Source organism: Crocuta crocuta, unplaced genomic scaffold, assembly GCF_008692635.1.
Source record: "Crocuta crocuta isolate KB4526 unplaced genomic scaffold, BGI_CrCroc_1.0 scaffold193, whole genome shotgun sequence".
Classification (NCBI taxonomy): Eukaryota; Metazoa; Chordata; class Mammalia; order Carnivora; family Hyaenidae; genus Crocuta; species Crocuta crocuta.
Window position 1 is genome coordinate 627,975 of NW_027529624.1, and position 27,975 is coordinate 655,949.

The 27,975-nt window shown below is 35.7% G+C and overlaps 1 protein-coding gene across 2 annotated transcripts in view; it reads left to right on the forward strand.

Annotated features, from left to right (window-relative positions):
- Positions 1–27,975, forward strand: part of WASHC4 (WASH complex subunit 4) — a 59,685-nt gene that overhangs the window by 194 nt on the left and 31,516 nt on the right. The window contains exons 2-15 of one of the 2 annotated variants that reach the window (XM_077761998.1): positions 2,928–3,076; positions 4,405–4,458; positions 4,557–4,622; positions 5,530–5,575; positions 6,033–6,100; positions 9,934–10,016; positions 11,570–11,612; positions 12,068–12,171; positions 12,764–12,884; positions 14,220–14,343; positions 14,447–14,574; positions 15,795–15,955; positions 20,976–21,102; positions 25,789–25,914. In XM_077761998.1, coding sequence (XP_077618124.1) covers positions 2,928–3,076; positions 4,405–4,458; positions 4,557–4,622; positions 5,530–5,575; positions 6,033–6,100; positions 9,934–10,016; positions 11,570–11,612; positions 12,068–12,171; positions 12,764–12,884; positions 14,220–14,343; positions 14,447–14,574; positions 15,795–15,955; positions 20,976–21,102; positions 25,789–25,914 — 1,400 coding nt within the window. Of the gene's footprint in view, positions 1–2,927; positions 3,077–4,404; positions 4,459–4,556; positions 4,623–5,529; positions 5,576–6,032; positions 6,101–9,933; positions 10,017–11,569; positions 11,613–12,055; positions 12,172–12,763; positions 12,885–14,219; positions 14,344–14,446; positions 14,575–15,794; positions 15,956–20,975; positions 21,103–25,788; positions 25,915–27,975 lie in introns of those variants that run through there. The other variant, XM_077761997.1, reaches the window with a different exon arrangement.

Below are 27,975 nucleotides of genomic sequence, written 5' to 3' on the forward strand. Positions count from 1 at the left end.
TCGCCGGCCCGCCTCAGCCCCCCCACCGGCGGCGCTCCTGCGGGAGGGCTCTGCGTCGCGGTCGCCGCGCAGCCGTCCAGTTCGGGACACTTGCTGCCCCTTGGAGTGTGAGACGGACGCGCTTTCGAGCGTTACTTTCGGGGTTGGGACCCCGGCGGCGGTGGGTCAGGCCGGCCGGGTCAGGGCTCGGCGTCCGGGGCGGGGGCTCTCCCGAGGAGCCCGCGGTGTCCGGGGCAGCGGCGTCTCCTCTCGGCTACCCGGGGCCGGGCGGGGCGCGCCCAGGGAGGCCCAGCAGCCCCGGGAGCCGAGGCTGGCCCTGCCTCTGGCCTCTCGGGGCTGTCGCCGCATGTGCCGAGTGTGCACGTCTAGAACGGACTGAGGTCCGGGTTCCTGTTTTCGCCTTCCTGTTTTTCTACTTTTCCTCCAATCAACTTTTGGAAGTTTGAGTATTTTTCCTGTATCTTCTTATAGCGTAGGAGACAGCGAAAAAGCATTCCTCACGCGGAGAAAATAAACAAGCGAGTGTCCATTTATCTCTTTCCATGCCTTTTATTTACGATAAGTAGCGTTTTTCAGGGATGTCCTATAGTTTCCGTTGAACCTAAAAAGGTTTCAAAAATTAAGCAACTTTTGCTTAATAAAGTCAAGTTGTTCCGTTTTTAACTTGGAAGCCCAACCCAGAAAACCCTAACAAGTTCAGTTCCACGCACCAAAGGTGGAGGCCAAGTAATTATTTTAGTGAACCTCTACTTAAGATTAATACAAATTGGTAATGTTTCTTATCTGTAGTGATATTAATTTAAGTGATATAAGAGATTCTCTCGCTCGTAAATTTGTTTTTTAATGCAGGTTTCCCAGAAGGTGAATGTAATTTTTAAAAATTACACGTGAACTTTGCTTAACTTTACAAAGAAAAAAAAATCATGTGTACAGACTTACGTGTAATTAGGTTTTAGTGGCGTCTCAAAGAAGCATGAGCTGAATTCATAATGGTTTGCAGTTTTTCATAAAATATTCCTTAAGTTAGTAGCTCTTACGCAGCATTAAAAAAATCTTGGTGGTAATGACAAAGCCCTTCAACTTTTGTGTGGAGAGGATTCTGTATTTACTGTTAAAGTGAACTGCACCTTGTCATGTATGAGGTTTTATGGGCAGAGGTCCCTTGCTCTAGTATCTTCAAAAAATTGTAATGAAAATATATTGCTAGGTTTGTTAATGTGGGTAGAATGATCGGATTCAGTCAACAGACATTTTTTGCATCCCAGGAACTGTACCGGGTATTAGGGCTACAAAGATGACGCAAAGAATGTAGAGATGAGCATGTAAATACATTTTTGGAATTTTACTCTGGAGGAATTGCTGTGGGTTTCTTCAAAATCTTTTTATCATAACTGGTACTAATTTGACAACTATTCGTTATTTTATCAGCAGGGAACTTTTCATGTTACTGCAGGTTGCTCTGTGAATTCCCAAACAGACTAAATGCCAGCATGCTTTTCTGCTGTTGTCATGAAGAACTCATTTGTTGGTTAAATGCATGTTTGTTTACTTCCCATGTAATTGAAAATTAGGCATGTATTTGGGATTTCAAGAATATCTCACAGTTTTTAGATTTAAGCTCTAGGGAAAAAGAATTCTCATCTGTGTGCCTTGTTTGCATTAAGTTTTGTGCTATGAATCATGTTTAGATTGTCTCCCAAAATTGCCTAGGTTTATCCTGCAGTGAGATAGGAGCCTCAGTGAACAGATTTGATCCACCTGATCTAGATCTCAGACTCTGACCATTAGTTGCAAAATAAGGGAGATTGGGGAGCTAGGTCTTTTTGCTTAGTCGGAACATAATTTATCTTAGAGTTGCTTTGCATTGCTAACTTAAGAGACAAATCGTAGTTTTCTTAGAGCACAATTGAATAGTTATTCACATCAATCAAAGATACCGAATTGGATTCACTGTCTTTGGAATAAGTAACAAATTCTTATGTATAAGATAGAATATCTCCTTTTAATATTAACTTTGATGACTAGACATACTTTTATTAACCAGTTTATTCCAGTGACTCCTTAGAGTCATCTATTGTGTAAATTATGTAAATATTACCACAATATTCTGTACTCTGTGTTCTTCATTTGGCTTTTCCAAATAGAGTTATCATAACTCTATTATGATAGTGAAGTCATTATAATATTTTGGTAGATTTTGGGCATTACAGAAGTAACATGATAAAGCAGGTCTAAACCTGTTTTAAAAATAATATTTGGATGTATTTTTAATTTTTTTTAATGTTTGTTTATTTTTGAGAGAGAGAATGAGCAGGTAAGGGGCGGAGAGACGGAGACACAGAATCCAAAGCAGGCTCCAGGCTTTGAGCTGTCAGTGTAGAGCCCTGTGTGGGGCTCGGGCTATGAGATCATGACCCGAGCCGAAGTTGGATGCTTAACTGGCTGAGCCACATAGGCGCCCCTAGATATATTTTAGACAGTGGTTTACAGTATAGAGAATTAAAAATTACCTTTTTAAATTTTGCTTCTATGACAACACGGATTTTTGTGCCTGATTTAGGTCATTTTTTTTTTTTTGCAAAGTTATTTATGATAAAAACATAGGATCAAGATGTTGAGTTATCGAAGGCATTATTCAGATTGTTCATGGGGTATATGGGACGATAAATTTTTCATAGTACTTTAAAGTTGTAGTTTAAATGTGGTATTGCTGTATAACATGCATAGCTTTTAAAATTATTTTATTTGGAAAAGATTAAAAGCTGAGTTATTGCTTAATTTTGAAACTTTATTTTCGAGATGTCTAGACATTCCAAAGTAATACATTTAAAAATGCTTAGTAAGTACTTTGTTGTGACTTTTGAGATTATATGAATTAAATGTCCTATAACTCATTACTTGCACTTCTTACATACTGTTTTAAAATTGAAATTTAGAAATTCATGCTGAAGTCCAGCTTAAGAATTATGGGAAATTTCTTGAGGAGTATACATCTCAACTGAGAAGAATTGAGGATGCACTGGATGATTCAATTGGTGATGTTTGGGATTTCAATCTTGATCCAATAGCATTAAAGGTTTGATTTTGTTTTAATTTATGTGTGTATTTTCAGGACATACTATCTCTTGAAAACGTAATTTTTAAAAATGGAATATACAGTTAGCCCTTGAACAATGTGCGGGTTAAGGGTACTGACTTCCACACAGTTGAAAATCTGCATGTAACTTTTGACTCCCCAAAATCACAACCTACTGTTGACCAGAAGCCTTACCAATAACTTAAACAGTTGATTGACACATATTTTGTATGTTGTATGTGTTATCTTCTTACAATAAGCTAGAGAAAAGAAAATAATGTTAAGAAAATCATGAAGAAAAAATACATTGACAGTACTGCACTGTATTTATAAAAAAACGAATCCATACGAAGGTGACTCACAGTTCAAACCTGTGTTGTTCAAAGATCAACTGTTTAATTTTATTATTTGGAATCTAGAGAACTAAAAGAAACTTGGAGAAAAAATTAACTTCCTTATATCTAAGCCATGCAGGTGTGTGTATGTTTTTTTTTTAATGAATGACACAAACCTCTTTGAAGTAGCCTTTTTTTTCCCACCGAGAAAATGAAGGTTGGAATAAAATATTTAAGCTTTATTTTTTCCTTATTGAGATTATTTTACATGCAGTGAAATGCATACCTTTACAATATACTGTTCAGTGAATTTTGTCAAACACCTATATCCATGTAACTCATATTCTAATGAAAATATAGAAGATGTCCGTCATTTCCCCTTATGTATGCTCTTTAGGGGATCTTAATGTGGGAGTAATGGTTTTCTTTTGATTTCTTCTTTTTAATTTTTATTAAAATTCCAGTTAACATCTAGTGTAATATCAGTTTCAGTAAGAGAATTTAATTTGGGAGTAATTTCTTAAAATAAGTCATTCCTGCTCTGTTCCATTTGCAAATCATTCCATCTTGTTTTATCTTTGAAACTGTAGCCTGTTACCACTTAAATAATAATTAACACTGAGCATTTATTATGTACTAGACACTGCCTTAAGTTACATATTGACTTTTTTAGTAACCGTTTTCTTGAAATTCACAGGTTTCATAATGCTTGGAATTCACATATCATATAATTCTTTGTTTTCTAGTGTATTCACAGAATCACGCAGGTATCACCAGACTCAATTTTAGAGCATTTTCAACACCCTCAAAAGAAATCCTGTCCCCATGAGCAGTCACACCCCCTCTCCCCCCCAACTAGTGTGGTGCTGGTGCTAAGTACAGGGTTCAACTCAAGTTTAAATAGAATAGATGGAGCTAGACTCAATTTGTATGTTTAAAATTTCAATGATTGTTTTCAAATTAAAAACAAATGTCTTCCCTTTGTTTTTATAGCTTTTGCCTTATGAACAGTCTTCCCTTTTGGAACTCATAAAGACTGAAAACAAGGTACAGATTTCTAAACCTCAAAATCTGTGGATTTAAATGCTTTAGTTATCTGCTATAACTTAACCTTTTTTATATTATGTTTTTACACTTGAAACTAGGTCTTGAACAAAGTCATCACTGTATATGCTGCACTTTGTTGTGAAATCAAGAAATTAAAGTATGAGGTAATTATTTGTACTTTTAAGATGTTAAAAACATGATTTAAAAGCAAATATGTGCTTATATATACTGTGTATATAAAGATTTGTTCCATGTTGAATGAATTATTTATTTAAAGTAATACTAGTAATAGTGATTACCATTCACTGAGTGTGTTTTCTGTGTACCAGACAACATAGTAATCCTGTTCATACTTAGAACGAAAGGCAGATAGTGTGAGGAATAGATGAAACAGATGAGCTTAAAGAGGATGTCACTTGCCAAACATTTTACTAGTAGTTACTGTTTGAGTCTGAGTCTGCATTCCTTCATAGTCTGTATTATCTGCCATCTATACTAGCTTTCTAGATATAATTGATTTTTTTTAACCTTTTTTTTTGTTTGTTTAAAGTAAGCTCCACGTTCAGCATGGGGCTTCAACTCACCATCCTGAGATTAAGAGTTGCATGCTCTACTGACTGAGCCAGCCAGGCATCCTGAGATATAACTGATTAAAAAAAAAAGAAAAAAGAAAAAACCTTTGAATTTTTAATATGCTTTGCATTATCTTACCCATGGGTCATTAAAACTCAGATAGAAGTTGGTAAACTTCCTCTTTTTTTCTCTACCATTTTGATACTATGTAGTTGCTTTCTTTCTCTCATGAACTAGGGGGAGGATGTGGGACAATTAGAATGGTTAGAAAAGACAAAGGCAAGGGGAAAGAAATTAAGAAATAACTTTGGGTGTTAATGATATCTTTGGTAGCCTAAAGAAAAACTGAATTCACCTGTTTTATAAGCAGTTTTTGAATTTAAGTGAATTTGTATATGTGATGTAGTCCTCTGCTTATTATTACATATGAATAAGAGAGCCTAGGAATTTAAAAACAAAATAGCAACCTTTAAAATTATTTTAATTTTTTTTAAACAGGCTGAAACTAAATTTTATAATGGTCTCTTGTTTTATGGAGAAGGAGGTAGGTTTTTAAATTTTACATCATAATGCCATAATGCCTTTTTGACATTGAAATGAACAAAAAAGTTGACAATTCTAGAACTACCATGATTATATAATGTATTAATGTGAGAAAAGAAGCATTCAGAGTTTTTGTTGGTTTATTTGTTTCGATAAGCAGATGGAAAAAGACTGAGTGATGAAGCAACAGCAAATTCTCTGTTATTTTTATAAGTTACAAAGCACTGTGGCTAGATAAGGATTTTCCTTAAATCCATTAAACAGTGAAACAGATGATTCTTTTAACTGAATCATTAATGATTGTCTCACTCTTCTTTTCAGTATAAAATTCTGTTTTCAGTAGTATGCAGTTTAGAAGATATACTAGTAAATAAAAACTGTATTTATTTTTCTTTTTGGGTCTTTACTAAATTTAAAATAAAAAATTAAAATATGATTCTTTATGTTGCCTTTTAAAGCTACAGATTCCAGCATGGTGGAAGGTGACTGCCAAATTCAAATGGGAAGATTTATTTCATTCTTACAGGTAACTGGTTTTTACTTTTTATTATTTTTTTAAGTTTGAGTGACTTACACACAATTAGAAAAGAGTTCAAATGCTAAGAATGCATATTGTGAGAATAAGACACTTAGTTGGCATTGGATTATAGTTAAGAGGTTATAATTCCTAAAAGATTGTCATAGCATTTTATGGAAATCCGGTATCATCAAAGTAAGCTCTCTCTCTCTCTTTCTTTTTAATAATTTCATTTGTAGACAATTTGTCACCATGCCTTTTAAAATAACTTAAACTTTGGGGCACCTGTGTGGCTGAGTCGGTTAAGCATCCGACTTTGGCTCAGGTCACGATCTTTCCATTCGTGGGTTTGAGCCTGGCGTCGGGATCTGTGCTGACTGCCAGCTCAGAGCCTGGAGACTGTTTCAGATTCTGTGTCTCCCTCTCTCTCTGACCCTCCCCTGCTCACACTGTCTTTCTCTCTCAGAAATAAATGAAACATTAAAAAAAAATTTTAAAAAAAGAGTCTGACTTTGGCTCAGGTCATGATCTCTTGGTCTGTGAGTTCAAGCCCCACATCAGGCTCTGTGCTGGCAGCTCAGAGCCTGGAGCCAGCTTTGAATTCTGTGTTTCTCTCTGTCTCTGCCCTTACCTTGCTCGTGCTCTGTATCTCTCTCTCTCTCAAAAAATAAATATACATTAAAAAAATTTAAAAAGTAAAATAAAATAATTTAAACTTCGTACCAGGTAGGAAAAGATAATTTATGTCAGAAAAAGTTGTTAATGGAGATAATTTATGTCAGAAAAGTTGTTAATGGAGATGATTAGAAGGGAAAGAAAAATAATATAAAAACAGAGAGGGAGGCAAACCATAAGAAACTCTTAAATACAGAGAACAAGCTATAACGAGCAATGATAAGCTTGTTAAAAGTAGCACTTGATGCTTCTAACCAGATGTTTCAATTTAGATATGTTTTTCGTCACTGCAAAGTTTTAGTTATTGTAGGTCTTTGGTTTAATGTTATCAAAAGAATAAAAGAACTTCCTGTTTCTTCCATCTCCATTATAAAAGCAGTGCTTGTTCCATACCCCAAAGCAAAAATTGGAGATAAGGAAAAAATAACCCTAGTCCCACCTACCTTCTGACTGTTACGTTTTTTTTTTAATTAGAATTTTTTTTTAACTTTTATTCATTTTTGAGGGACAGAGACAGAGCATGAGTGGGGGAGAGGCAGAGAAAGAGGGAGAGACAGAAGTAGAAAGCAGGCTCCAGGCTCTGAGCTGTCAGCACAGAGCCTGTAATGGGGCTTGGTCCCATGAACCATGAGATCGTGACCTGAGTCAAAGTCGGATGCTTAACCGACTGAACCACCCAGGTGCTCTTAAATGTTAGGTTCTAATATATTGTTCATTTATATCTTTACTACTTTTTTGTTTCCTTGATCTAATTGAGGGTATTTGTTCAACTTGGCGTCTAAAGCAAATCACAGAAAGTATTTCAGAAGAGGCGATTTGATATAAGGAATTGGTTATATCAGAGTTAGAGGGCTGAAAGAAAAGAAGATGAGAAAGAATGAAATCTTGTCATTTGCAACAGTGTGAATGGAACTAGAGCGTATTGTGCTAAGTGAAATAAGAAAGACAGGTACTATATGATTTCACGCATGTGGTATTAAAGAAACACAACAGATGAACCTAGAAGGGAAAGAAAAATAAAAACAGAGGGAGACAAACCATAAGAAACTCTTAAATACAGAGAACAAACTGAGCGTTGCTGCCGGGGGTGGTGGTTAAACGGGTGATGGGCATTAAGGGGGCCACTTGTTGGGATGAGCACAGGATGTCATATGTAAGAGATGATGGGTTCTACTCCTGAAACCAAGACTACCCTGTATGTTAAGTAACTTGAAAATACATTTAAAAAAGAGAAGATAGGTCATCCAGAGAGAGCACATAGCATCTCTGCATCGAGGGAAGAAAGGGGAAGGGTTGGGGTTTCCAGAATCTGGGAGTTTGGAGCAGGAGCCCTGTGGAGTTAGTGCTCATACGTTTGAAGGAACGCGTGCTGCCTGGCAGGCTGGTACACCTGAGAGGGCAGAATGGGGTCAGTTCTGTCGTGCTGAAAGAAGCTGATGGCTGCAGCAAACTGCCGTTGCAGGGATGAACTGCTTTTGTCTGTATTATGTTGATGAAAACAGTAAGAAGTAGGTGGCTCAGTCAGTTAAGCATCCAGCTCTTGATTTTGGCTCGGGTCATGATCTCATCATGGTGAGATCTAGCCCCTCATTGGGCTCAGGGTGGAACCTGCTTGGGATTCTCTCTCAAATAAACTTAAAAACAAACAAACCAAGAAATAGAATATCCTGTTCCTGCCTTCTAGTGTCCTTTTAGTGCCACCTGTTGGCAGAATCTAATGGGAAACCTGCTGGCAGGTGTCTAAGAAATGTAATTTGCAGGGTCCCAGTGAATGTGTCAGTTTCTCTGTCTAGTTTTATCAAATTTTACATTTCTTATTTTCAGGATATTCTTTTTGGTGCATACAAGTTTAGAATTGTTAATCATTCCTTATAAGTTCTTTTATGTGGTGATCCTGTTTAACTATAATAATTATGTACGTAATGTATAATTATATGTGTTATATACCATAGCTATGATATGCTAACAAACTGTTTTGTCTGATATTATCACTGCCCCAGCTGTGTTTTAGTTAACATTTTCTTGATTTATCTTTTTATATTTTTTCAGCCTTTCAGTATCGTTATGTTTGATTTGTGATTCTTTAAAATCACGTGTATCTGGATTTTGCTTTATTATCCGGTCTGAAAATCTGAAGATCTCTTTTAATGGCTAATTTATCCTATTTTATGTAAATAGTCTATTATGTAGCTGGACTTATTTCTTTATTTTGAGCTATTTGCATTTTCTGTTCTTTGCTTTTATTGAACTTTTAGAAGTTTAATAAGGTAAAAATAGAGCTATATAAGTAAAATTGAAATGAATTATCTATTTTTATTCTCAAACATTTTAAATTGTTTTTGGAGCTCATTGACAGCTGCATAAAATTGCATTTTTAAATCTTCAACAAATGTTTTATAAGCCTAGCATATGTTAGTAGCTCTTCTTGGTGCTGCAGATACAGCATTGCACAAAACCAGCAGAAATTCCTGCCCTTGTAGAATTTAAAATTTAGAATAGCCACAGATTTAATCAGGTTTTAAATACTTTTGGGTACCAGTTTTTTTAGGTTTAAGCATTGAGAGCTTCTGAAAAATTTTTTTCTACCACGTGGGATATGGTAGAAACAAATTAATTATTTAACGACAAACATATGTCTGCAGTAATTAGTATTTCCCTTTCTGTGTACCAAGTCTGTTTATAGATGAGGTTAAAGATCATAAACATTTGAAGTTATTTCAGGGTGACTTCTGTAGAGCCTTTCCCTCATTGTCCTACTTTCTAAATTGACAGCTTTTGACCTTCATTCAGGTGTTCATTTTTTTATTTACTTCATAAGACAGAAATTTATTGAGAAACAGTTGAGGGTTAGTCACCATACTGGGCAGTGGCTGCTTAAAGAAGGAATAAGACGGTCTCTGTCATTTAAGAATTATAGGAGTAACTAAAATGTAAGACTTACAATAGAAGTATGAACAAAATGCTGTGGGGACAAAGCACATCTTGGGGTGTAGGAGAAGGGTTAAGAATTGATTGCTTGAAGTGTGCTTGAAATGATCTGTCTGCAGGTTAACTGGAAATTTTACTGGAAAACTGTTTTGTTTTTGTTCAACATTGTTACCATAAAAGAGAAATGGTGACATTTAAAAAGCCACTATGTAACATATATACTCAACTTGTCATTTCAGGAACTATCTTGTTTTGTTACGAGGTGCTATGAAGTGGTGATGAATGTAGTCCATCAGTTGGCTGCCCTCTATATCAGTAACAAGTAATGGATTTTATAAATATTTGTGCATTTATAATAGAGACACAGGGAATGTTTTTCTAAAACTAGTCAGTTACTTGAAATAATTTTTCATTTGTTTACTCATTTTTTCATTGATTTGTTCAACATCCTTTGAACACTCATGATGTTTTAAACAGTACTTGATGTGTATAATACACAGGTTAAAAGGACAATTTCTACCATGGTAAATCATGTTATATCTCTGCATAAGAACGTTGACAGAATAAACTTAAATTTGATTGTATAGAAAAGGCTAATATGGAATTAGAGCAGCTACCAAATTCTCTCTCCTTACTTCTCCTTTACATGGACTGTTCCTTGGCTTATTAGAATCACATGGGACCTTTCTTCAACTGCAGAATATGTCAGAGTGGTGCCAGGGAAGCTACACTAAAAAAATTTTGGTTTCATTCAAATGATCTTCCAAGTTTGAGAACCACTGTTCTAAATCAAGAAAAATAATCAAATTTTCATAGAGCGCTTACTGTTCTTACTATCACAGAGTAGTAATACCTCACATTTGATTAATTCTTTATACTTAAAAACTTTCCCATTTACTACTTAATTATAATCTTACAGAAGCCTTGTTTAGGTGTATGACAAAGGGTTCTCAATTATGAGAAGTAACTGAGGCCCAGAGAAATTATATAAGATTTCATAGCAATTTAGATGCTATTCTTTTGATCACCAGGTCCATTCATTGTTCTTACCGTAGCAGCCTGCATCTTAACTGTCTTTATGAACTGGAAGACTGTCTCATTCTCCTGTTTTTCTCCGCAGTCAGGTGTTTATGTTCTGTTCTTTCACTGAAGCTGTCCTCAGGGCAGGAGGGAATGAGAGCATAGCTCCCCCAACTCCTGCAGTACCTGATGCGTAATTCAAAGAGGACTCTCCACCACCATACCCCTGCCCAGAAGAGATGAAATTTATTTGTGTTCTGAATTTAAATTTTAAAATAGTCTATCCTGTGGAATATCTATATGTGCTTTGATGTACAAGTCCTGTCTTAAATTATTTACTGTTGAGTAGGAGATGTCTAGGAAGTAAAGTTTGAATTACCCTAGGGCTTTTGACTTTGGCATGTTGTTTGTATGCATTGTTTTTCAGTAGGAATGAGAACTCAGAAATAAACCTGACTAGTTTCCAAATGCCAGTTTGAGTAAGATAACAAAGATTCTAGTTGGGAATTGAGAAATTCTAACAGTTTAGAAAGAAATGCATATCAGTTTCATTGTTTCTCCACCTCCATCCCTAGCTTGATCCTTTAGGTTTAAAGGCTAGGGTTATTCATGGGCCTTGTACTATCATTTCCCTACCCGTTGAGTTAGATATGGGCAAGGATAACCCTGACTCTGTATACAAGTTAGTTCTCTTCTTAGGAAAGTGGAGTATGGTCCCATAAATTATAGTGACTGAAGCTTAAATAAAGCTAAATACGTGTTAAAATTCCAAGAGCTTCTGCTGCTATGTGTTTTCCTTAAAATGAACTGTAACAAAAAAAGGGTTTTTTTTAATCGGATGCTGTTTTATTACAGGATTGCACCCAAAATTATAGAGACAACTGGAGTTCATTTTCAGGTAAAAGTCATTTAAGTTGACCTGTAAAACTGTAATTTTTACTATATTTGACTGTGGAGTTTGTGTGATTGGGGAGTACAACAATTATAGCAAGACTCTTAAAAAATTTTTTTTTACTTCTTTTTAATTTGTGAAGTTGATGAGGCATTATTCACCCACTAGCAGTATAATTCTTAGTTTTCTCCAGTAGCGGCCCAGTGCAGATTCTCTAAGTGGTCTCTTTGGAGAGTGAAACAATTTTGCAATACCCCAATTAAGGATGAAATAGTGGGCAAAGCATTCTCTATTTAAGGCTTATTGGTCCATCTGATTAATAGTTTCATCTATACATTAAAAAACTGTTTACCCACTGCTTTAATTCAGTAATTAGCCCAGTGTGTTTAACTTTAAAAATCCACAGGAAGCTTAACTTCTAACTAGTGATTAAATGGTAATCATTAAAGGTTTTTTGACAGACTATGTATGAGCACTTGGGAGAGCTGCTAACAGTTTTGCTTACCTTGGATGAAATTATTGATAATCATGTCACATTGAAAGAGCACTGGACTATGTACAAAAGGTGAGCCAATTAAAATGTTTATAATACTCTCTCTCTTTGTACAATTAACATATTAACAAAAAAGAAACAAATGTAAATGGTGCAGGTCTTTTAAAAGACCTGGAGACCTATATTTAGAAGGAGCTCTTGTCATATGTTTCCGTGAATACAGTCGCCATTTTTAAATTTCAGACAAGCTTGTTTGAGAGTACGGTATACTTATATAAAACATCCTAATACTTAAAGTATACTTAAAGTGTATTAGAATGTGAATTTGACTACCATAGAACTCAGAGTTTTTCTTGGGTTCTGTTCAAGTGACCGTTGTTTTTCCTGAACTTGGTTTTATTTCATTGTATATACTTTAGACTTTTTAAAATCCAGGCATTTTATTTTGTTCATCTGGTATCTGGAGAGTACCGGATACCTGAATTTGGGATGATCTAAAAAAGGCATGATTAGAAAATTAAATATATTAGCATTGTTTTTGTTCAGATTTTCAAATATGTGGAGCCAAACAAGCAATAGAAATGTAAAATTTTGATTTCTTGGAAAGTTTTCAATTGAAGAATTATTAGGAAAGTTGAAGGTCTTTCTCCTAATATTCCACAAGGTTACTGAAATCTGTCCATCACAATCCTTCAAAATTTGGAATTCAGGAAGAAAAACTAAAACCGTTTGAAAAGTTTCTGCTGAAGCTAGAAGGACAGTTACTTGATGGAATGATATTTCAGGTATGACAGCTCTGTGAGGCTGTACTAAATGGGGTTGTATTAGTTGATCCAGCTCAGAACTATATATGACATTTTCACAGCATACTGTTGAAATATGTTTTCTTTAAAAGTGCTTTGGCTTAAAACATTGTTAGTATACTAAGTGAAATTATTTCAGTACCTAGTAGCAAACAAAATTAATAGTACTAGTTGTATTTGGAGTGAAGGGTTTTTTTTTTTTTTAATTATGTAAAGAGAGAAAACTATTCGAGGATTAAGATCTAAGCAGTTGCGTCCATGTTTGTTGTTAAACTCTAGATTTGGGTATGTTATACTACCTTTTAAAGAATTGTTTAATTCTTCCTAGGCTTCAGGGAATATAATTTGGGTCTCTGTAGTCCAGGTAGCATCCTACCATGTAATAGCTATTTTAAGTTTAAATTAATTAAAATGAAATAAAATTTCACTTTCTCTACCACTTTGACATGCTTAATAGCTGCATATAATTTAATCATTGTACCAGACACCTCATACTTATATGTTATATATCAGTAATTTCTTAATAAAGCTGAGGGAAAATAGCCACAATTAGTTTGTGACTAGCTATCCTATCAGCACAAATGTAGAATATTTCTATGATCACAGAAAGTTCTGTTGGATAGCATTGCTTTGGGTAGTATTTATCAGAAAGTGCAGTATATTTATATTTAAAATCTGCTTCAAGTTTCTTTTTAACATGTTTTTACATAATCACAGTTTTAAAAAATTGACATATAGTTGACACATAATGTTACATTAGTTTTAGGCATACAACATAGTGATTTGATAAGTCTATACATTATGCTATTCTGAGGATCACAGACTTTACAGATTGATCCATCTGTTTATATTAATTTAATGGCTAGTATATTCACTTCAGAAGGTAATTTTTCTCATTGATTCTTTTTCCAGGAGACATTCTTATACATGCTTTAATAAAGTGCTAGGAAATAATCATAATCAGGAAAAATAAACTCTACCCTTAAAAGTGCAAAGTAAAATAATAAAACATGCTTTCCAGTGCTTCATCAGATATGTCTTCCATACGTCACTGAGCATCACTGTGTGTAGAATCATGTAAAATTATGGATTTGTGGTTCAGTTTATTTCACTAACTGGTTCTTAAATATATAAGTACATATTTTCCATTGGAAAGGATTTAGTTATTAGATGACATTAAGGTAAAAACTTGAATCTCAGTGTTACTGAGGTTAAAATGATGAATGTAGAAGTTTGTCCTCACACAGTGTATATTTAAATCTGTTTATTAACTTATTATTGAGAGTCTAAATTTCCCTTTAAATGTTTCCTGTGTAGGCCTGTATAGAACAGCAGTTTGATTCTCTCAATGGAGGAGTATCTGTGTCAAAAAATAGCACTTTTGCTGAAGAATTTGCACATAGTATTCGGTCAATTTTTGCAAATGTAGAAGCCAAACTTGGTAACGTAAAATGCATTTAAAAAATTTTTGTTGATAAAAAAATTTGCATTTCCTTGAATGTAGAATTTAAGTATATTTTTCTTACATGCTGTTGTTTTATAAGGAGAACCTTCTGAAATTGACCAGAGAGACAAGTATGTTGGAATTTGTGGACTTTTTGTATTGCATTTTCAAATTTTTCGGACTATTGATAAAAAGTTTTATAAATCTTTATTGGACATTTGTAAGAAGGTAAGAACTTGGAACTTTTTTTTTTCAATTTGAGTAGATGAGAAAGATTTTTGATAAAATCGGATATTCTAACATGTATTTTATTCCTACTTTCAAAAATAATAGTTCTTGTAATATTTTGTAATAATAAAAATGATACAATTTTTTTTTTTTTAATTTTTTTATTTATAGGAGAGAGAGAGAGAGAGACAGCGTGAGCAGGGGAGGGTCAGAGAGAGAGGGAGATACAGACTCTGAAATAGGCTCCAGACTCTGAGCTGGCAGTCAGCACAGAGCCCGATGCGGGGCTCGAACCCACGAACCGCGAGATCATGACCTAAGCGAAAGTCGGACGCTTAACCGACTAAGCCACCCAGGCGCCCCAGTAATTTTTAAAAACCAAGCATTCCCAGAGCATCTGTGTGGCTCAATGGGTTGAGCGTCCACTTCTTGCTTTTGGCTCAGGCCATGATCTCACAGTTCATGAGTTTGAGCCCTGTGTTGAGCCCTGTGTTGGGCTCTGCTTCGGGCTCTGCGCCCACAGTATAGAGCTTGCTTGGGATTCTCTCTCCTTTTCTCTGCCCATCCCCTATTTTCTCTCTCTCTGTCTCTCTCTCTCTCAGAATAAATAAGTAAACATTTTTTAAAAACCCAAAAAACAAGCATTCCAGAAATAACATAGTAAATGGAAGTACTGCATAATCCCATATCATATAAATATCTATTCATGGAAGTTTTTCCAGATGTTTTTCCTCTAAATTAACTTGCTATTACTGTTACTACTCTTCTTTTTCTTTGGTTCTTTTCCTCTTCTTGCCATTCCTTCTCATTATTGCTATTTCCATGATGTGACACACCTGATTTAAAAATTGAAAACTTAGTTTATGTGTAATATCAAGTGATAGGTGACCATGAGAACCCAGCCATCTTGGGTCTTTTATTTTTTCACTAATGTAGAATAAAAACAAAAGTGATGAGGATTGAAGTTTCTGTTTGCTTTTTGCATATTTTTATCTGAATATCTGCAAGAGTGTATGTGTGTTTAATATTTAGGCAGAATAAAACTATTTTCATGCTCCATATCAGATATCAGAATGCCTTTATTGTGTCACAGTAAGATAATTTGCATCATAACGTATAAATGATTGTAAATTGTCTTCCATTGTGTATTGTAGTACTGTAGAACAGCTTATTGTTAGCCTGAATTAATTGATTTCCCTCTCTTACATTTATTGTTTCAGGTACCAGCCATCACTCTAACTGCTAATATTATTTGGTTTCCTGATAATTTTTTGATCCAGAAAATACCAGCAGCTGCCAAACTTCTAGACAGAAAAAGTCTTCAAGCCATTAAAATACACAGAGATACTTTCCTACAGCAGAAAGCTCAATCACTTACCAAGTAAGTTTTATAACTACCCATAATGAAAGTGTGCAGATACTATATTCTCGGATCTTACATTGACTCTAAATATGTGGAAAATATTTGATTATAAGATCAAATGTATTTACTCATTACCAGAGAAAAGGTTGGACAGTCTCTAGGAGGCTTAATTTTTAGGAGTTTTTTTTAGGTTTTTTAAAAATGTTTTAGGTTTAAACTCAGTTATAAAGATGTAGGAAAATTATACTTTATGAAGATATGTGTGTATATATATGTACATATACATGTATACATGTATTTGCATACATATATGCATACACACTACTTTTTATAAGACACGTTAAATATTTTTTGTGTAAAGTGAAGTTCCTTCAGTAGATGTCATCTGATGACATTAAAAACATTGGCCATGATTCAGTGATAATTTCTGGAGGTGTTGACTTTATCATTTTTTTTAACCATTAAAAAAATTTTTTATTTTTGAGAGAGAGAGAGAGCATGAGCTGGGGAGGGGCAGAGAGAGGGAGACAGGACTCTGAAGCAGGTTTCAGGGTCTGAGCTGTCAGCACAGAGCCTGATATGGGGTTTGTGCTCACAAACCCTGAGGTCATGACCTGAGCCAGAGATGAACACTCAACTGACTCAGCCGCCAAGGTGCCCCTGGAGGCATTGACTTTAATTTGATGCATTCCTTTTTTAAAATTTGTATTATTATGAAAGTAACATAAGCACATATTTAAAAAGTCCAAAAGCACTAAAAGTTTAAAGGGAACAACAGCTGTCCTCTGCTCAGTTTTTCCCCATGTACCTGAGTCCTATTCCCTAATAGAATAATTTTAATTTTAGTTTCTTCTGATATTTACGTTCTTATATTTTCTTGAAGTCTTACTATTGCAAATATTTTCAAATATAAACAAAAGAGTCCCTATGGTCTCATCACCTAGCTTCAACACTTACGTTTACTGCACATTCTTACTTGAGTGCATTGCTAAAATCACACGCTGACCTGGATGAAGATTTTAGTGAAGTGATGCAGGACCATGCCACTGGCCCTGTGCTGGACAGTTTTTATCTGTGACATGATTAAAAGATAATAGGGATATTTATTCACTACTACGGCAGAATGGGAGAAGAAGGAGTACATCAGGATTATAGGAGGTCCCCTGAAACATCTCTTAGTACTCCCAAGTCCTGTGATTTGAGTCTGTGGAAAATGACAATTACTCAATTCAGGCAGGACTACTCATAACAAAGATTTCAGAGCTTCTTCATACCTTTTAAAACAGAACAAAGGAGGGAAAAAGACACAGTTTGGATATAAAGACAATTCAATAAGGTGGAGAGACAGGGATCAGGTTAGTAGTAGTAATTAAGGTGTGTGGATATTTTAATTATCAGAATCTTAATATTCTTTAATAGTGTGATACAGTTGCTAAAAATGCCAGTATGTACTTGGATTATATCCAGATTATGGAATATGGTACTAGGCCATGTGAACTGGTAGTTTCATTGAATTTTTATTGGTTAAAGCATAGTCGGTTTCCAGTGGTGTCACATTTTTAAGAGGGACACAAAATGCTGCCACCCTAAATGCAGCTGATCAGGATATGTCAGAAGACCTGACAACCATGCCTTTTGAAGAATCTCTACGTAGTTTGACTTTTAAAAGAGAAATCTCAGAAATGATATGGTGAGCTGCTTAAATCTTTGAGGGACATTCGGGTTGAAGAGGGAACAGATTTGATTTCTGTGGGTCCAGAAGGTTGAACTAGAACCAAAAGTTGAAGATGACAGATAATAATAATTGCCAACATGATTGAGCTCTTAGTAGTGGGCATTATGCTGAAGGCTTTAGACACTTTGTCTTATGCAAACCCTGTAACAGTCTTCTCGTGGGAAATAATAAAGGTGACAATTAATATTAACCCAGTGCTTTCTATAAGCCAATAACTAAACTATTCCAGGAACTTCACATTTATCATCTCTTTTAATCATGAGAGAATCCTATGAGGTAGATACTGTAATTATGGCCATTTTATAGGTGAGAAAATTGAAATACAGAGAGATTAAATGTGCCTGAATATAAACAACTCATAGTTGGCAGAGCTGGGCAGTCTCCACTCCAGAGCACAAGCTGTTAACTGCTACTCTGTAGTACTATTTTTATCCTATTTTTAGATAAGGAGAATGAGGCTTGGAAAACAACTTTACTAGGTCGTAGAGCTAGGTGTGCTAGGTATGCAAACCCATACCAGTCCTGCTGAAGAGCCTCTGCTACCAAGTCCTGGAGGCTGTTCTGGGAGGTAATTCACTCTTTTCACTAGAGCTGTGTAGGTAAAGTATAGATGACCATCAATCCCAAGATGCTGTAGGAACTGAGTCTTATCAGGTGGAAGATTGAATAAGTTGTCTTTCAAAGACCCCCTCCCTTCCAGCCCCATGATAACATTTTATGTTTCTAAATTCTTTGATTCCAAACCATAGAGCTCCAGGGAGCTGAAGGGGGTAGTGGCTTTTCATTCTCCTTGCAGTTCTCCCAAAGATACCTAAAATTCATTCCACTAAAATGAAACCGGGAGAGGGGAGACCGTGTGATCAGTATGAGTTTTGTCTAATGTTTTAGGAAAAATTGAGGGAGTGACCAAGAGCCGTCTCAATCAGGCTCCAGAGTTCATTAGATAATGAGGAGGAAAGAGCGGAAGGACAGTTTCCCTGCTCCCCGGTGTGCACTAGACCCAGCTGGCCAGGTGCCCCAGCCACATTCCCGCCTGGGGTCCACGGTCTGGAGGTTGCTGCATTTTGCTTTTCATTCACAACCATTTTGACACTGGAAATACTGACTTTAGAGGATCGAGCTATGAACCTTCATTTCAAACCTCTGTTGACAAACAAGTGTTAGCGTCATTCGGTGATTTATATTGGGACAGACTTTTTTTCCTTAGTGTTTTTCCTGTTTGTACTTTGAAATGAAGCTGGCCATCTGACAGACCCTTGGCTGTTTTTGGACTCTCTCTGTCAAAAAGTTGCTTTTTAAAACTTGAAAAAGTTTCATTTTTATATATTTACAAGCTAACGAGGAAGATCATCTAGTGTCGTCGGGATGTAAGAGTGATGGGTGCAGTAACAGACAGCCCTTGCTTTAATTCTGCATAGTTTGATCTAAAACTCGAGTGAGTGCCCTTGACTGTGTTATTAGCCTCTCCATAAGGTTACTGGTTTGATTACTGTCAAGAGGGCTCTATAATCTAGGCCTCTTCTTTCTGTCCTTACTTACGACCTTTCTCTTCACTTCTATACATTATATCCCAGCTGAATACTGATCACAGCTTCCTCAAAAGTAGAGGCATTGCCCTAGGACCCTGATCATTCTCTGTGTTTCACCTTTTAAGTCGAATAATCCACAAGTCAAATAATGTTAGCACCATTTGAGGCAAAGCCAAAAGTACAACTATTGGTATCATTTGCCTAATGGAATCGTGGCTCAGCAGAAATTTTTCTTAGATTTGATGCTAGGGTTTTACCTCCTTAAAGGACAGTTATGGAAAATTTTGGTGTAATCCCTGTTCAGACTGAGTTCTTGAGATTGTCAGACTCCTTGGCAGTGTGGCTGGCCAGTAACCTTAGTGTGGGATTCAAATCTCAACCGGTGAATCTCTGCAGTCCCTTGCCCAGAATACTACCTTCTAGCTCATTCTGACTGCCAGTAATGGGATGTTTCTCTGACTGGAGGAGGTTTTTAAAGAGTTGGTGACATCAGATCCCACAAAGGGGGAATTGTTCATTTTTTTCGCACTAAATCTTTAAAATAAAACAGAAGTGTATATTAAACAGCTTCTGGGCTAAAAATTTTCATTTTGAGCCATTTGAGATGCATTGATAGAGTGATTCAGTGTTTGTAATTGGTCTGCGGAGAACAACTAAATCAGTATACATAGTCTTTCCTGGATAGGAAAGCTTCCTAGATTTGGGCTTTTATCTTGGCATGGCCTTTACCAGTTATGATCTTCTCTGTATATCAGTTTCCTCTTCTAGCTCATAAGGTTAATGTGAGGATTAAATGAGTTACTTTGTATAAAAGTGCTTAGAACTGTGGGTGGCATATACCATTCAGTCAGTGCAGCTTTTAGATCCAGATTCTGACCATGTCCAGCCTTCCACTCTGGTTCAAGTTGTCATCCCCTTCTGCATTATCACAGTAGCTGCCTGAGTTTTCCTGTTATTACCCCTCTTGTCCCCTTTATAGTTTATTTTCAACCTATCAGCCAAGGTGATACTCATCCTCATCAAAGTTAGATCAAGTCACTCTGCTCAAATCCTTTGGTGGCTTTCCATTGAAGTCCTCCCCACAAGGTCTTACACAAATCCCATTCTACTCCCCATCCTTCCTGCTTCCCCAGCCCCCACCTCTTTACTTCTCTGATTTCCTTTCGTGTTCTCATCCCTGTTCCCTGAGCTCCAGCCATACTGACTGGAACACTCACTGGAATAGTTTATTACTCGAACATGCCAGACACACTCACTGTTTTAGAGCATTTGCGTTTGTTATTTACTTTCCTGGAATTCTCTTCTCATATATTTACATGGATTACTCATTCATCTTCTTCAAATCTTGGCTCAAAATCATATTTTCAGTGAGCCTGCTTTGATCACTGTAATTAAAAATGTACCTGCCACCCGTCTATCTCTTTTTTTTCTCTCTGCTGCATTTTTTCCATAGCACATATCTAACATCTTAAAGATCTTAATTATTGATCTCTGTTATACAATTCTCTTCAAAGAATGTAAGCTTTATTGTGGCAGGGAGTTGTATCTGTTTTTTTTACTGCTAACTTTTGTTTTTAGTGCTAAGAAACAGTGTCTGGCATATATAGGCATGAGCATTTGTTGAATGAGTAAATTATATATGTATGTAGGATGTCTATAGTTTGAAAACCAGAAAGGTGGCTCCTGCAAGGATATATTTATCCCAACCAGTTCAAAGAAATGGAAGTAAATTTTCTTTCCTGTGCTGAGTAACCCCAATATTTTCCTTTGTTAGAGATGTGCAATCTTACTACGTCTTTGTGAGCTCATGGATGATGAAAATGGAATCTATTTTATCTAAAGAGCAGAGAATGGATAAATTTGCTGAAGACCTCACCAATAGATGTAATGTTTTTATACAGGTAGTTGCATCTTCTTACTTAGAATATTTTGGGGCTCATTTCTTTGTTAATTCAATGTATAGAACTTAACACTTTGAAAAAACTGGAAAGGATAGGATATGTTTCCGTTTTTAAAAACTGAAATTGATTTGATTGTGTTTGGATCTGTGTGACATATTAATATAGATTTCTAATATATGCGTTTAAATCTCTGTATTTTCTTTGAAGTATGAATTTTATTGCTGTATCCCATAAATTTTGATATGTTGAATTTCCATTATTCTTTAGTTCAGAATATATAAGAAATTTTATTGTGATTTCTTCTTTGATCTGTGGGTTATTTTGAAGATAATTAGTTATCTTTTATTATTGATTTCTAGAAGTACTAAAATAATTTTGGTATTGAAATTTGTTGAGAATTGCATTATGGCCCAGCCTGTGGTCAACTTTGGTAAACATTTCATGTATACTTGAAAAGAATATGTGATTTACATTTGTTGGTTGTAGTGTTCCGTATATGTCAAGTAGGTCATGTTTGTTAATGATTTTGTCTACATATTGTGTCAGTTACTGAGAAAATTGGGTTAGAATCTCCCGCTAGCATTGTGAATTTGTCTGTTTACCCTTTGTTAGTTTTTGTTTTATATATTTTGAGACTAAGTGAGTGTATAATATTTAGAATTATTATATCTTCCTAATGAATTGAACCTAGTGTCATTATGAAATGCCCTTTTTATTTCTAGTAATGCTGTGTCATAAGTCTTGTGGTTATAATACTAACATAGCTCTGTACCAGTTTTCTTTTAGTTAGGTTTACACAGTATGCCTATTTGGATCCTTTTACTTGCAACCTGTTTGGCTCCTTATATTTAATGTGTCTGTCTATAAGCAGCATAAGTTTTTCTCCAGTCTGGTCATCTTTATTTTTTATTATTTTCTCTATGTCATTGCTGGTGTATTTGGATTTAAAACTAGCACCTGATGGCACCTGGGTGGCTCAGTTGGTTATGCACCCGACTTTAGCTCAGGTCATGATCTTGCGGTTTTTGAGTTTGAGCCCTGCGTTGGGCTCTGTGCTGACAGCTCAGAGCCTGGAGACTGCTTCGGATTCTGTGTCTTCCCCACTCTCTACCCCTCCCCAGCTCGCACTCTGTTTCTCTCTCTCTCTCTGAAAAATATATGAACATTAAAAAAAATTAAAAAATAAAAACAACTAGCACCTGATTAATTGCTTTCTATTTATCTCACTTGTTCTGTGTCCCTTTTCTTTTCCTTTTTTGCTCTCTTTTGAATTAATTCATCATTTTATTTCTCCCTTTGTTATTTTGCTAATTCTGTATTCTTTTATTGTTTTTTTTGTAAGATACATCATTTAACCTTCAACTCCAAAATAAACAAATGATTTTGTCTCTTCCTAGACAGTGTGAGGATCTTAAACCACCTTAATTCTATCTATCCCCCTGTCACTTCTGATGCTATTGTTTATTTTGATTCTCTTTTTACGTTAAACTTCTCAAGGCATTATTATTCCATCTGCTCTTTTTATAGTAATGGTCCATTTAGATTTATCCATGTAGTTACCTGTTCTGCTGCTTTTCATTCTTTTGTATTTCTTCATTTTTCTGTTTGTGGAATAGCTGTTAGTATTTATTTAAAATGTACTTCTAGGGGCACCTGGGTGGTTCGGTTGATTAAGTGCCCGACTTTGGCTCAGGTCATGATCTCACGGTTCGTGGGTTCGAGCCCCGCATCGGGCTCTGTGCTGACAGCTGGCTCGGAGCCTGGAGCCTGCTTCAGATTCTGTGTCTCTCTCTCTGACCCTCTCCTGCTCATGCTGTCCCTGTCTCTCTCTCAGAAATAAATAAAAACATTAAAAAATTTTTTTAATGTACTTCTGTTGATGAATTATCACTATTTTTTTGTCTGAATATGTCTTTATTTCAACTTCAGTTTTGTTTTTTAACAGTTATTTATTTTGAGAGAGAGAAAGAGAGCGAGCGCTAGAGCAGGAGGGGCAGAGAGAGGGAGCCGGAGGATGTGAAGCACGCTCTGCACTGTGAGCACACAGCCCAGTGTGACTGGTGCTTGAGCTCACAGACTGAAGTCATGATCTGAGCCGAAATCCAGAGCTGGTCGCTTAACCACTGAACCACCCAGGCACCCCTCAACTTCATTCTCAAAGGCATTTTTGCTACATAGAGAATTCTGGATTGGCAGGACCCCTCACCTCCCTCCCCCATTTATTGTCTTCTGGTTTCTTTCATTTTTGTTGAGAAGTTAGCTGTTGGTTTTCTTGGTTTCTCAATGTGAATCTTTAATTGCTTGTAAGGTTTACTTTTTGGTTTTTAGCAATATTACTTTAATGTACCTAGGTATAGTTTTCTTTGTGTTAGTGCTGCTTGGGATTTGTAGAGCTTCTGGAATTTGTGGAACATTCTCAGCCACTATCTCTTCAAGTACTATTTCTGTTTTATTCTCTCTCTCTCTTCTTATTTTCTTTTTAGCTATGTCTAATCTGTTATTAAGCCTATCCACTGATTTCTTAATTTTAATTATTTTACTTTTTAGCTTTTTTTATAGTTTCCATTTCTTTTTCTGAGTAAATTTTGTTTCTTTTTCTTCAACATATTTAGCATAATTATTTTGAAACCTATGTCTAGTGATTTCATTATCTGGATATTTCTGTTATCTGTGTTTCTCATGTTTTTAGATATGTCTAATCTCTTTGTATGCCTGGTTATTTTTAATAATGTGCACATTGTATATGAAAATCTGTGGATATAATTTGAAGATCTAAATATTTTCTTTTTCCAGAGAGGATTTAATAATCTTTGCTTTTGCTAAACACTAGTCTAGGACAACTAGCAACCCAGATCGCCTCAACCAGTCATGGATTGGGATGATTTGAAATGGGACTTAAGTCCTATGATGGCTGTTTTTTTGAGTTCACCCTTACTTTTTAGGGGGATGTTTTTCAGGATCCCAATCCAGAACCTAGGTTTATAGGACCTCATTCCCTCTTTGATGGGCCATGAACTCCTGTTTTTATCCCCCTCTCCTTTCTGTGAGATGTTGAAAGATAGCATTTGGCTTCTGTCTTTATTCTCTTCTGGAATGGGCAGATGCTTCTTCAGGGAAAGCAGCCTCAAATGCCAGGTTCACTTCTCTGGGTTTCTTTCTTCTGCATTTTGGCTTTATATTTCCTTATCTTCTTGATAGCTCTTTGATACCTTCTGAGAGATTTTAAAAAAAAAAAAAATGTTTTGCCCAGAATTGCTTTAGTTCTTTGTAAGAAGGTTAGTCCAAATTATTTATTCTGCTATTAACAAAAACAGACCCTAGACCTCTCCCCTCCCCATTTAGATTTTTAAAAAACGTTTTTCATATATGTATCTTTCACAAATTAATGACCATCTGGGGACCCATGAGTTCTGTCTCCTCCATTCCTCCTCAAAAAAGAAACACCCCTTTTTCTCCCTGGCTTAGAATTATACTTTTGCTGTTCTTTGTTTCTGCTTTTAAACTTTCTATAGTGCTGCCCTAGGGCCGGGTCTGCTGTAATAGTCCATAGCTGACTAGGTAAGACTTAGGGCTCTTTCCTGTGTGTACGCCCCAAGCTTTGGTCTTGTCACCTTTCTTTGGTTGCTGCCTTCTTCTCATTTCTTACTCTGTTAACTTTGCACACCTCTTTATTGCAGAGATACTTTTGGTTCAGAGAAAATCCCTCCTCCCACCAACACTATCACTTCTTTACTGAGCTACTGTTATACTGATGGAAGAGTACTTTATCTCTCACATATGGTAGAGGACTGGAAAAAAGGTTGAGAATCACTAGCATGTGGCTTCTGCCCCAGCTCCTTGAATATGTCCATAATAGTGTAGTTTAGGTTCATCTCAAAACTGTACATGTATCTTTTATTTGGTCCTTTTATAAACCCAAAGAGTCTCTGTTTCTGTGTGGTTTATCTCTAAGAGGTAACATCCTTTTTCCTGTTTTCTTATTCCATCCCATTATCCTGGGTTTACTAGCACTAAAATTCTCTTTTAAACCTCCGAACACCTTTGTTCTTCCTTCAGGAATAGAAGGGTAGAAGCGAATCTGTTCTTATTGGCCTGGAAGGAGAGAAGGTCTGATTAGGACCAAGGTAGGCAGGGGACATGGTAGGAGATGAACAGTGGGGATTGGCCCAGGTGAGAAGGAAAGGGGGAATTGGCTTGGACTGAGAAATACCTCTCAATATCTTTATTGGCCAGATAGCAACTCTCCTACTCTTTTTTATTTTTCAGTTCCTGGTTCCTTAGCGTCCTTACTTAGCATTTGTCTGAGGCAGATAGGAGTCTTTATACTCTTGTCTGGCAGGTAAGATAAGGATGAATAGATAACTTCTGGACTTTCAGATCATTTCTCTGAAGGGTTTGTTTGTTTTTTAATGGGAAGATTCTTTAACTGTGATTATATCCTTTAATTTCAACAGTACTAATGGAATGTAATAGGTTAAATAAATCTTTAAGGGTTGTTGAAACTACACCATCATTTATAACATTGTGTGAGGAAGAGTATTTCAAAATCTTAAGGGGAGATTTAAAATGAACTTTAAAAACAATAGTTATTGGCAGGTTGAGGAATAATTATTGTTACACAGAGAATGAAATGTTGAAGAAATGAAACTTCCTTGTGATTATAATCAGTGTTTTATTTTTTTATAGGGCTTCTTATATGCATACAGTATTAGTACCATTATTAAAACCACAATGAATCTCTACATGTCTATGCAAAAGCCAATGACCAAAACCTCAGTTAAGGCATTATGCAGGCTTGTTGAACTTCTCAAGGTGGGTTTAAGATTATTTTACCTTGCCACTATAATTGAGAATTGACCTGTGCTTAAATTAAGGTGATCTTGTAACATTTGACTTCTTGATCATGAGAATAAAAAATTGTGGGAAAGTGTACTTATCTCTTAGTTGGCTAAAGAAACTAGCTGTTGAAAGAAATTTCTGAATAATTTTATGAATGGCCAATATGTTTAAATTTTATTAAAAATTAGCATGTTTGAGAGAAGAAGGAAATGAGAAAGTTAACTTAAGTAGTAAAATTTTGCTCATGGAAGTTTTAAGCATGTTGCCTGAATTATAAAAGAATATGACATGGCACAAAAATGATGCATAGATCAGTGGAAGAAATATGGACCCCAGGAATAAACCCACAAATATATGGTCAATTTTGACAAAGGAGGCAGGAATGTACAATGGCGAACATACTCTTTGATAAACGGTGCTGGGAAGACTGACCAGCTACATATAAAGAACAAAACTGGACTATTTTCTAATGCCATACACAAAAATAAAGTCAAAATGGATTAGAGACCTAAATGTGAGACCTGAAACCATAAAAATTCTGGAAGAGAACACAGACAAGTAGTTTCTCTGACATCAGCCGTAACAGTATTTCTCTAGATATGTCTTTTAAGGCAAGTGAAACAAAAGCAAAAATGAACTATTGGGACTACGTCATACATCAAAATAAAAAATTTTGCACAGCAAAGGAAACAATCAACACAACAAAAAGACAACTGGCTGAGTGGGTGAAGGTATTTGCTAATCATATATCCGATAAGTGGTTAATATCCAAAATATATAAAGAACTTATAAAACTCAATACCAGAAAACCAAATAATCCAGTTAAAACATGGGCAGAGAACCTGAATAGACATTTCTCCAGAGAAGACATACAGATGGCCAGTAGGCACTTGAAAAGATCCTCAACATCATTTATCATCAGGAAAATGCAAATCAAAACCACAATGAGATATCTACCAGTTACAATGACTAATATCAAAATGACTAGACATAACAAGTGTTGGTGAGGATGTGAAGAAAAAAGAACCCTCATGCATTGTTGGTGGGAATGTAAATTGATACAGCCACCTTGGAAGATAGTATGAAGTTTCATCAAAAAATTAAAAGTAGAAATACCGTATGATCCAGTAATTCCAGTGCTGTGTATTTACCCAAAGAAAATGAAAACTCTGGTATGAAAAGAACCGCCCCCTGTGTTTATTGCAGCATTATTTACAGTAGCCAATGTGTGGAAACCATGTAAGTGTCCATCAGTAGACAAATGGTTAAAGAAGATGTGGTATACATGTAATGGAATACCACACAGCCATAAAAAGGATCAGATTGTGCCATTTGAGACAGGATGAATGGACCTAGAGGATATTAATGTTAAGTAAGTCAAACAGAAAGAAAACTCCCATATGATTCCACTCACAAGTGGAATCTAAAAAAAAATAGCAGAATCAAACCTATAAATAATAAAATAGGGAAAGAACTGATGATTGCTAGAGGAGGGGTGTGGGGGATTGGGTAAAATGGTTGAAGGGGAAAGCGTGGTACAGGCTTCCAGTTATGGAATGAACAAGTCACAGGAATAAAGGAATAAAGGCACAGCAGAAGGAATACCGTCAGTGATACTGACATAGCAGTTTAATGGGACAGTTGGCAACTACATTTGTAGTGAACAGAGCGTAATGTATAAATTTGTCAAATCACTAGGGTGTATACCTGAAACTAGTGTAACATTGTGTACCAACTATACTAAAAAAAATAAAAAGGCCTCCATTTTGTAGTGTTTAAATCCACATGAGGCTAGTCAGCATGAGGCTAATTATTTTATAGTTTAAGAGAAAGTGCTGTAATCTTGTGATTTGAATACTTCTGGAAATATGACAAAATGTTTTTTAGTATATTCTATGGAAGTAAAAAAAATAAAACCCCTTGTAGGCAGGAGAGATCACTTAACCTTTTATAAAAATAAAAATTTTCTCGTAAATTTCTGCTAGTGCCTTTAGATTTGCTTAGGAAATAAAATTTTGTGGCGAGTTTTAGCCT